The 12,101-nt window shown below is 39.4% G+C and overlaps 1 gene segment (V, D, J or C); it reads right to left on the bottom strand.

The window, feature by feature from the left end:
• Positions 1-1,765: 1,765 nt before the first annotated feature.
• LOC128099595 (immunoglobulin kappa variable 1-39-like) lies at positions 1,766-2,265 on the bottom strand. The segment is given in 2 exon segments: positions 1,766-2,088; positions 2,211-2,265. Coding segments are annotated over 2 exon segments (378 nt in total).
• Between the last annotated feature and the right edge of the window lie 9,836 nt (positions 2,266-12,101).

Here is a 12,101-nt window from a genome sequence, read left to right as displayed (position 1 = left end):
TATATATATATATATATATATATATATATATATGAATGAGTGTTCTATGGCTGCATGTTTGTTTGTAAGCACAATGTGCACATGTCTGGTGCCCTCAGAAGCCAGAAAAGGGTGAATGATACCCAGGAATTGAATTTAAAGGTAGTTGTGGGTCACGATTTGAATGCTGATTATCAAACATAGGATTTTTTCAAGAACATCAGGTGCTTCTTAAAACTGGGTATTCTCTCCAACTCTATTAACTATTTTCAAATGTATATTTCCCCAGTTTGCACATGATGTCAAAGTAATGAAGCTAATGTTCCTGAAAGAAACTCTAAACTTGATTAACTCGTCAAGAATTTATATAGAAAGTAACGCAACTTAGTAACTAAGAAAATCAGAAGCCAGCTGATCGGTAGCACACACCTTTAGTCAAATTAATCACAGCACAAGAGAGAGAGAGGCAGGCAGAACTGTGTGATTTTTGACCCCAACCTAGTCTACAAAATAAATTTCAGGACAGCCAGAGCAACAAAAAGAAACCCTGTCCTGAAAAACAAACAAACCAAAAAAACTATTAGTCTAGAAAAGTGGTATCACGTGTTCTTACTTGATATTTCTCTTTAGTATTAACCTACAGGAATTGAGTCTGTGTGTACTATAGAGGCACAGGTAGACAGATACATGAATGGGACATCATAAAGAGACAGAAAAGAGAACTTAGTCACACATAAAATCTTATTTTAAAGATTGATTTATGTTATAAATAATTGCTTTATCTGTAGGTACTTTATGCCAGAAGATGGCATCAGACCCCACTATAGATGGTTGTGAGCCACCATGTGGTTGCTAGTAATTGAACTCAGTACCTTTGGAAGAGAAGCAGTGCTCTTATCTACTGAGCTAACTATACACACACACACACACACACACACACACACACACACACACACACACACAAAAATTAAGCAAACAACAAAATGGAGTATAGATTTCTTTTGTTCTAGTGTTTTCTCCTGTTTTAAAACTGTGCTATAGAATATCAATTCTTCACTAATACCACATTCAGTAGCATGTTTAAGACAACCATTTACTCCATATGATTTCAAATAAACAAATCTATATTCTACTTCATATAGTAGCATTAAAAGTCATGAGTGTTATTCAATATTGTTGATAGTTGTAAGCAGACCAGTGGGCACAGGAACTATTAGAAATCTACTGGAGTGCTGCAGACAGCTGAGAGCATCAATACCCCACTACTAGGATTTCGAGACACAAGAGAGGATCAGGGTTAGACAGTCTTCACTTTCTCTGACACACGGGCTCTCACTTTTGTGAGAAAGCCTGGAATCCTCTCTACTGTCAACTTCTCTCAGTAATGTGTCTCTCCCCTTTTAATTCTGTAGATTAGAAGCTTATTTTATGTTTTAAAAGAACCTGTGTTGGAATGGTCAAAGTAGTTTCCACTGTTATCTATGAATCCCACCTGGTGATACAACTCAAACCCCTCACAAGGAATAACTGTGTCCTCTCTTAAGACAGAAAATGCATAGATACTCTTGACTACTGGAGATGAAGAGGAGAAAGACAAGGATGGTACAGAGAGGACCATTTAACCTCTCTTTAGTTCAACAAACTACAAAACTTTAGTTGTACAAAAACAAATGACTCTCCAATGGCTTTGAAAAATCCTGTGACATCTGAGAAAGAGTTTCAGTGAGTGACTCATGAGGAGGAGCAGATGGGGCAGTTCAGCCTCTCACTTCTGCTTCCATGAGGTTTATGTAATGACTTGTATCACTGTGGGAGGGGTACTATAATCTTGCAGACAATAATAAGTTGCAAAGTCTTCAGACTCCACGGTGCTGATGGTGAGAGAAAAATCTGTCCCAGACCCACTGCCACTGAACCTAGATGGGACCCCATCTGCCAAGCTATCTGCACCATAAATCAGAAGCTTTGGAGCTTTCCCTGGTTTCTGTTGGTACCAGTTTAAATCATAGCTAATATCCTCACTAGCCCGGCAAGTGATAGTGACTCTGTCTCCCAGAGACGCAGACAGGGAGGATGGAGACTGGGTCATCTGGATGTCACATCTGGCACCTAGGAGTGGAGACATAATAAATTCCCACATAGTTAAGCATGATAAGAGAGGACCTCCCCCAAATGCCGGTGAACAATAATCACAGTGTAACAGTGAAATTCCCATTTCAGTCCTTTTTTACCTGGAAGCCAGAGCAGTAGGATCCCAAGGATCTGAGCAGGGGCCCTCATGTCCATGCTGAGTCCTGACTGCAGTGACAACTGCACAGGGTGTGACTGGTATATGAAGAAGTCCTCAAGGCTGTGCAGTGAGTGCATGCAAATCACTGGGAACCAGTTAGGATGGGCACAGCTGCAAAGCTTGCATATCTCAGTAACTGACCACAAGTCCTGTGTCCCCAGATGCCCAAGGTCAGACCACACATATGCCACCAGAGAATGTTTTACTTCTTAAAAATTATAAATAATACTTTAGAGGTTATTTGAAAATTTCTACTATACATAAGATCAATTTGAATTATATATTTCAAAGATATATTGTGGGTAGTATAGAATAATATCCTGTTGTCAGGAAATATACAACAGAGAAGGAACTATTAAATCTTTAACTCACTGAAATAATTCCTATTAGTTTAAAAATAGTATGTACCTTTCTTCAGAAGATTGTGATCATTTGCTGTAGTCATTACATAAAGTAAAAGATAATTTTTTATCTGGATCATTTTTATCGGAATTAAAAAAAGACTTAAGAGCCTTAGCTATGTTTACTAAAGTACAAAATAAGGAATACACTCGGGTACACATAAAACCTTGATCATAACTACATGTGTTACTTGGATTTCTGACTCCATCTGAAGATCGAGGTACTTTCGTACCCACAGACTGTACCTTTTTCTTAGTTTGGGGTCCTCCATATTTGGCCTACTTTCTGCCTTTTCTTACTATGTCCCACAGTTCTCAGCCTGAAAGATTTACCAGTAATGACAGACATGAACACTGTAACAGAAAACACTGCTACTCAATGCATGGTTCTTCTGTGTATTACAAATGATAATTACACCTTCGATCTTGAACAGAAACTGGAGACATCATCCTGATTCAGGCATCAGTCTCACTGTCTACATGTGTGTCTCAGTCCACAAGCAACCTAAGATGCAGAAATCCTTGTGCATTTTCATACACCAACATTTGTGCATTATGCATTTCACACTCATGTGTTTGGTTTGGCCATCCATTCTTAATTATCAGCAGGAGAAGTAGAATCAGTTCAGTATTGAGTACTCCTGTCCTGACGCTTAGAATCTTTGGGATTTCTTAGAAACATTACTGTGAAAGGCCAGACAGTGTGGCAGCCTATGCCTAACCTTGCTGACTTTCCAGGGATCTGGACTTGAGTGATGGGTGTGAACAAATGCCTAGTTATAAAGCAGCTTCTTCAAGATACATAGCACCTTCCTATTCAGAACTATCACACAGCCACTTTTGGCTGGATTAATAGGAAAGCTGAATTTTCTGCCTCTTCATTTCCCTCTCTTTCTGCTGACAACTACTAGCTGCATCTCTGCCTCGGTTTGGTCATTTACACTTGGAAGATAATTCTGCATTCTCACATAATAGCCCCAGTATCTAGGGGAAGCTTTATTCAGGACAATTTCAGTAGATAATAAAAGGAGGTTGACAATTCCCCTCAAACCAAAACACACAAATCATTATTTTGCAGAGCATTTAGAAACTGAATCCCTACCACACCTCCATTAATAATATATGCAAATATGAATGGAAATCCAGAAACATTCAACTTCCCTTTACCAATGGCCCCTAGATTGGATTAAGTAATATATAATTTTGTTTCTGGGTTATACCTTCCTGAGAAAATGTGTGTCCATGGTACAGTAGTGAGCATAGTGACCTTATAACAAACTCCAACAACTTCTTAAGAAACTCTAACATATCTACTGTATAATAATCAGTAGTCTTGAGATTTGTGTATCTTCCTACACTTTTGCTTAATAAATAGTGCAGAAATCATAGACAGGCTCAGTTTCTTAGTATTAGCTTAATATTTAGTCAGCCAGTCACAAAATCACTCAGCACCATGAACTTGACACAGCAAGGAAGAACCATGGTTGATCAGAAGAAGAAGCTGTTGAGGCAAAGACTCCCTGATCCATCACCTGGGTAAGAGCATTTTACACCAAGTGGGAGCACCATGGGAGTGATTGTGTACACTAGTGACAGTAATTTTTGGTAACTCTCCTGGCTCCTAAAGAACAGAGTGAAATCTGTCCTATACTCACTGCCTCTGAAATAGTCAAACAGACCAGATGGCAGGGAGTAGGCCCAGGTTGTATTAGCCTTAGCAATGGATCCCTGATTTTGCTGTCATCAATCCATTAAGTACATCTAGTTGGACATCTGTGCTGGATTTTACCAGAATTGATGGTTACTAGTGATTGTCAACTTGACAGGAAGTGCAGTAAGCAATTAGACAAAGATCTGTACACCTGTGAGATATTTAGGATAACATGGATATGTAGCCATGATTGTAAGGGATTATCTTTATTAGGCTTGCTGAAGTGGAACAACTCACCCATCATCTTAGAGGCACCTTCTCGTGGTGATCCATACATCATGAGGCTTGTGAAAAAATCTTTTGCCTGCTCTCCTGCTTGCTCTTGAATCTAGCTGTGGAGTTCTTTATATACTTTGATCTCATCTTAATTCTGAGTATATATACCCAATTGCTGTCTCCACCCTGGCCACTGCTGTAGCAGTATGTTACTGGCATCAGAATCCTGAATCTTTGGATCTCCAAAGTGAGTTAAAGTCTACTTCTTCTGTAGGAAACATTAAAGCCTTCAGTATCAGAAGGGGACTACTAAGGCATCCAGTTTCAAGGACAAAGCAGCTACTGTGTTCTCTGCTTCCCCCCTGTGAAGACAGACATTCCTGTTTCACCCAATATAATAAAACTACTAATTTGTTAACATTTTCCTTCCTCTATCACTACTACTACTGCTGCCACTACTACCTTCTCCTCCTCCAATTCCTCTTTTTCCTCCTTCCCAGGCCCCCCCTCCTCCTCCCGTTCTTCTTCTTCTTCTTCTTCTTCTTCTTCTTCTTCTTCTTCTTCTTCTTCTTCTTCTTCTTCTTCTTCTTCTTCTTCTTCTCTCTCCTCCTCCTCCTCCTCCTCCTCCTCCTCCTCCTCCTCCTCCTCCTCCTCCTCCTCTTCTTCTTCTTCTTCTTCTTCTTCTTCTTCTTCTTCTTCTTCTTCTTCCTCTTCCATCTCCTTCCTCATGTCTGTGATGAGTGTGAATTGTGTCTGCTTGTTTGATAGTACACACATGGACAAAATTTAGAGACTTTTTTTTCTCACACTATGACCTGGATACCAAACTCAGGTTATCAGGTGTTATTTTCACTAAGCACTTATCTACTAAAGCATCTCAACAGCCCTAAATCTCCTTTTCACATATATTCTCACTGGCTATTCTAATACACTAGAGAACCCTGACTAACACAATCCATTATAATAGGCACCCATGCTGTTTGTTCATCTATATGGCTATTAACTTGACAGCTAATGAAAATATTCATAGGAGTAAAGAAAGAGGCTGGACAAAGTGTCCCACCGTAGGCACTAGGATCCAAAAAGCTGGCTCCTGCACCAGGGACGGATCCTGATCCCACTGCCTGGGGGCCCCCTGAACAGTTCAAGCTAAACAACTGTCTCACCTATTCAGAGGGCCTAGTCCAGTACCATGGGTGCTCCTCAGCTACTGCTACAGCGTTCATGAATTATCACTAGTTTGGCTGGTCATCTCTGTACATTTTCCCGTCATGATCTCAATGTTCCTTGCTCATAGAATCCCTTCTTGCTCTCATCAATTGGACTCCTGGAACTCAGCCTGGTTGGTATGTAAAATGAATAGAAAATCTCTTTTAATAATAATAATAATGAAAAAAAGGAAGAGAGACTGGAGACTGACAAACATGATGCATCTTCTTAGTAGTAAACATACAGTGATAAATGCAGAGTTGATGGTGCGCAGCAAGATCATACATTAAGTAGAAGCTTTCCCAGCCAAGAAATGAGGGTTTTCTTAACTGTGTAATGCATATGGCCTCCCTACTTCTCTGCTCTCCACTAAGTCTAGGTCAAGATAAACTACACTTGAACCTATAGAAATTGATAGGGCATAAAGGGAAACTGAGGTAAAACACAATGAGAAGATCTTATTCCTCTCTTTAGTTGGAAATAATTGGTCATTGGAGTCCTAGTTTTAAATACAGGTTTATAGTTAATTATTTCATGTTCTAGAATTGGAGGGAGAATCATAGTTTTATATTATTTTATTTTATGACTATTATTTTGCTCACATGTATGTCTATATAGCACATTCATTCAGTGCCCTAGGAGGCCAGAAAATGGTGCTGGATCTCCTAGCACTGGAGTTAAAAATCATTGTGAGTTGTCATGTGGGTGTTGGTTCCTGAACTAATGACCTCTGGAAGGGAAGAATGGCCAACACTCTAACTGATGACCATGTCTCCAGCCTTGAAGAAAAGATTTTTATTGAAGTCACAAGGATCATTAGTCACCCTACATACTGAACTACTAGGGAAATATTACTACATATCAGAATTAAGAGATGAGATGAGGGCTTGAGTGAAAACAAAATCTCCAAACCTTAAATGCAGTGAAGCATTTAAGTGGTTGGATAAAAATAGAAGTTATAGATTTTCGTCGTGAAGGAACAACAAGAGACATACCCTTAAAGCCACTTCAGGGAGATTTAAATGATTCAGTTGGTAAAGACACTTGCTACCAGACTTCAGAAGTGAGGTTCAATACCAGTGAATTTATAGTAGAGTGCAAAAACTGACTCCCTAAAGCTGTCCTCTGATCTTCACAAGCATGCTGTATTTCACACACACACATACACACTTATAATAAAAATGCTTTTAAAAGATTCATATTTTATTCTGTGTATGGATGTTTTTCCTAAACGTATTTATGCATACCGCAAATGTGGCCTAGTGTCTATGGAGGCCAGAAGAAGGTGATCTGTCTACCTGAGCTAGAATTTCCAATGATTATTACACCATGTGGGTGCTAGAAATCCTACTTTGATCCCATGCAATATTAGCAAGTTCTCTTAACTGCTGGGCCATGTCTTCAGCCTCATGTAATAAAATACTTTTTGAAAAAAGCAGTGTTATTTATGTATATTGACACCAAAACATTTAGTAAATACATAAATTAACAGTGCTGATAGGTCATCATAAACTAATTTTACATTTATTTGTATTTCTGATGAGTGTTTTTTAATAATTATTTAAATGAAACAACTCCTTATAGAAATGTTGTAAGTAAAGAAACCTTTGAGTGTAACAAGAATTGAAGCCACACTCTAAAATTTGCTGTGTCTTGTTTGAACAATGACACCTTACTAAAACCTATACAATGAAGAAAGGACTTTCTACCTGCTCTTATACCATCTAAAATTTTGAAAATTGTATAAATATGTCTTTTGTAATAAAATCATCCACCGATAGAGGTAGTCTGAAGCAAAATGTGCAATATTCTGTTCTGGATTGGGAAATCTGAACACCACCCACCTGAGTTCCTAAGATAAACCAGGCTTGCAGCTGTTTTCAGCCCTGGCCAAGCTCTGCTTATGTGCATGTGTCCAGTGCATTAACTCAGAACTTCTTAATAGTCTGGTCACACCCTGTCCAGGACTCAGTTATTGTCAGGTCACAGCAAAAACTTGAAGTCTCCCTCTCAGCTTCTGGTGGTTCTGCCATTCTGGATCCAAGTAAGGAAGGATGACTGGGGGAACTAATTTGGCCTTTTCTTTTTTTTTTTTTTTTTTTTTTGGTTTTTCGAGACAGGGTTTCTTTGTGTAGCTTTGTGCCTCTCCTGGAACTCACTTGGTAGCCCAGGCTGGCCTCGAACTCACAGACATCCACCTGGCTCTGCCTCCCGAGTGCTGGGATTAAAGGCGTGCGCCACCACCGCCCGGCCTAATTTGGCCTTTTATAATCAGTGCTACCTGGAACTTCAGAGAAATCTTTTCTATCATGATTAACCATGTATATTGGTTGGATGTTTCCAATCACAGGCATGATATGTGACTTCCAGATGACCAAATCTCCATCCTCTTGTCTGCATCTCTTGAAAACTGTCACCATTACATTCAGGGTGACTGAGAGCCTTGGTAGTTTGCTAGCCTAGTATCAGCAGAAAGCATGGAAAGTTCCTACACTAATAATATACTTTGCATCCAGGTTGAAATGTGGGGTTTGTCAAGGTTCAGAGGCAGTGGATCTGTTACAGATTTCACTCTCACTATTAGCAGCCTGCAGCGTGAAAATGTTTTCACTTACTAGTGTCAACAGCACTGGAGTACCACTCCCATAGTGATGCAATTACAAACTGCTGAATCAGGAAGCAGAGTCTCCAGATGTCACTCTTGTTGCCTCTACCCGCTGTTTTTTTTCTCAAATGCAACAAGGCTGTGAAATCACTGTATTAGCGTACTTATTTACTTATTTCATTAATTTTTGCATTACTTTAATATCTAGTTTGATTGTTTTGTATTTACAAAAGATACAAAATATAATTGTATTTTTAATTTTTAAGATATATCTTGTGGTGTACCATACTTTATATTTTGGACTATGATCCTTTTGCAAAATGAATAAGGTATTTTCTGAAACTAACATGTGAAAATACTGCTGTTGGTATTTTGGGTCAGTAGTGTTCACTTATTCTGATTTTGTTTCTTGATGACCAGTTACTGAAAGTGAAGTGATATAGGATCTTCTTTTATTGTATAGGAACCTTTGCCTCACAGTAGATCCTGAAATATTTTCCTTATTGTCTATTTTACTCTTAATAAAAATGTGTACCTATGCACAAAAATAGTTTAGGAGTGCCCTGCCAACTTGCTATATTAACTGCTCTGCCGTAACAACTAAGCAAAATGTACCAGTTCTCCTTTCCCAGTAGTCTGCAGAAAAATTCAAGTGTTTCCTTTCAAAGCCTGTCTTCATGTGTTCTTTATGTAATGCAGGTGACCCATTCTTGGTTATAATTATTATTATACAGGAAAATTCATGAGTTATAGTCCAGTCTTTTTCAGTGCTTACCTTCTATGTTCTTTATTTTTGAAGGAACATGTTACTCATATAAGAAAACATTGATTGGACCCTTGCATATTTGATACTTATTTACTATCATTAATGAACAGAAACCCACATTTCAATATCAATCAACAGAAATATTTAAGGGGAAGAGAATTCCTATTTAAAATTAAAAATAGAGAGGAGGAAGAGATGGATAGATATGGGGAGAGAGGGAGAGAAAATCATTTAAATAAATGACAGTGGCAGCTCTTATTTATTTTTTTTAAGAAATGGCTTCCTGAAGGAGAATGAGCAACCTTTCATTGAAGTCATGATGGTAGGTGTCTGTGGCTCTCTGCACAATAACTGCATAAAAAGAGAAAATAGGAAACTAGAAAGGAGACTAATTGAGAAAAAGAGAGGGTTCAGATTTTGGGAACATATTAAGATGTTAATGGTAAACTGGTATATATGTGTGTAATTGTTGAGAGAAGAATGACAGGGACAGAGACAGAGATGATAGATGATGATGATGATGATGAAGATGAAGACGATAGATAGATAGATAGATTTTTTTATTTTATTTTATAATTTAATTTAATTTTACATATCAACCATGGATTCCCCTGTCCTCGCCCTCCCTGACTTCCCCCCAGCCCAGCCCTCATTCCCATCTCCTCCAGGGCAAAGACTCCCCTGGGTATTCAGTTCAACCTGGTAGATTCAGTCCAGGCAGGTCCAGTCCCCTTCTCCCAGGCTGAGTGAAGTGTCCCTACATAAGACCCAGGTTCCAAACAGCCAGCGCATGCACTAAGGACAGGTCCCAGTCACACTGCCTGGGTGCCTCCCAAACAGTTCAAACTAATCAACTGCCTCACTTATCCAGAGGGCCTGATCTAGTTGGGGGCTCCTCAGCTATTGGTTCATAGTTCATGTGTTTCTATTAGTTTGGCTATTTGTCCCTGTGCTTTTTCCAATCTTGGTTTCAACAATTCTTGCTCATATAATCCCTCCTCTTTCTCGCCAATTGGACTCCTGGAGCTCCACCTGGGGCCTGGCCCTGGATCTTTGCATCCATGGTATGTACTCACTCATAGGATACTAGATGTAAAACAAAGATGACTAGACTGCTACTCACAAATCCAGGGAGGCGACCTAGAAAACAGGACCCTAATAAAGACACAGGGATCACCCAATGACAGAGAAATGGATGAGATCTACATGAATAACCTGGACGTGATTGGGGGTAATGAAGGGCATGCTTCGAGGGAAAGAGAGCTTAGGGGAGCGGGAGATCCCAGGTGGATCAAGAACAGAGAGGGAGAACAAGGAATAAGAGACAATGATAAATGAAGACCACATGGGAATAGGAAGAAGCAAAGTGCTAGAGAGGTCCCCAGAAATCCACAAAGATACCTCCACAATAGACTATTGGCAATGGTTGACAGAACGCCCAAACTGACCTACTCTGGTGATAGGATGGCCAAACACCCTAATTGTTGTGCTAGAAATCTCATTCAATGATAGATAGATATTTATTCAAGGGAGCAGAGAGACCATCTGAAAAAAGGCTCCTGGAGACCTCCAGGACAATGGCTGATGCCTTTTCTGCTCTTGCTTACACAGCAAGAAGCAGGGCAATGAATAATTGCTGTCCAACTAGATTGTATGAGATAAAACACTGTCATGAAATGAGACACCATGAAGATACTACGGTACTTAAACAAATCAAATGGCCTTGTAAGAATATGAACTACCTTGCGTCTATTAACCTTGTCACATTATGAGATCAACTTGAAAGCAAATACTACTTCTCTAGCTGTAAGAATGTATAAGTGAGGCCTGCATCAGTCCGTATACATCTGCTCCTGAAGTCTGTTGCTCGTGAATCTTCTCTCATGGGCACTGTAGGGGGGCTGCTGCAAAGTTGTCACTCTTTACTTCTTCTTAGAAGGCACCTAGTCTGTACTGTGCTCTCATTCACCAAAGTGTCATCTCCATGTGTAATACCGTACCAGCCGAGGAAGAAGGCTCCTCTACAGATTGAGAAACAGTGAACAAACCTGATAGGACTGTGGGAACTCTGATGTCTGCCCCAAAATTGCTTTTCACAGGAAAGCAGGTAACACACCAGACAGGAAGAACCACATCTCAGTAGGCAGATCACTGGGACAAATGCAGGCTTTGAAGATTTTAATTACAATTAAAGAAGAATTATATAGATCGTGACAGTATGCACACTGTGTACTAAGTATAGCCTGCAGTAGCTTGGTCAGGTCATAGCCATATTTCCAGGAGAAACTCTTTCATTACAGAATGTAGAGAGCTGCGTGCAGCCGTGCCTCCAAGATGGCGCTAGCCTCTGCCTTCCACCCTCTTGAGGGTGAGTGCTCTCTGAAAAATAACTCCTTATTTGGCTAAGGCTGGGATCTGGCTTGCTTCTGCATACCTGGACCTATCAGTGGTACCCACATGGCAGACTGGGGTAGGCTACCCAGAGGCTATTTAAGTTGTGGGTTGGCTCTCCCCGGGGTCAGAAGATTGTTTCAAGGCACCTGAATAAACTGCTTGGAGAAGAGCCTGGTGTTGCGTCTTCCTTGCTGGTCGAGGTGGACGCAACAATAGAAAAAATATATAAAATTTCTAGAGCCAACAATTATGCGAGATTCAGACATGTCAATGTAAAGACTTAAGCAAGACTTTGAAAGGCCGTAAAACATTATCTCTAAATCAATATACTAAATGAATAAACCAACTTTCTTGTTTCATGTCCCTTAGATAAAAAATATACATAATGCTTTAAAAATATTCAAAATATCAAGTCTACTTAGGAAAATAAAAAAGAATATGGATAGACATCTCAGCATTAAGAAGCTAAATAATAATTTTACAAACAAACATTATTAAAAGGAAGTATTAAAAATGAAGTTCAAGAAATT

This window comes from Peromyscus californicus, unplaced genomic scaffold (assembly GCF_007827085.1).
Source record: "Peromyscus californicus insignis strain IS unplaced genomic scaffold, ASM782708v3 Scaffold_6__1_contigs__length_162567912, whole genome shotgun sequence".
Lineage (NCBI taxonomy): Eukaryota > Metazoa > Chordata > Mammalia > Rodentia > Cricetidae > Peromyscus > Peromyscus californicus.
Note: the sequence above shows the minus strand (reverse complement) of the source record. Positions and strands in the feature narration are given on the sequence as shown.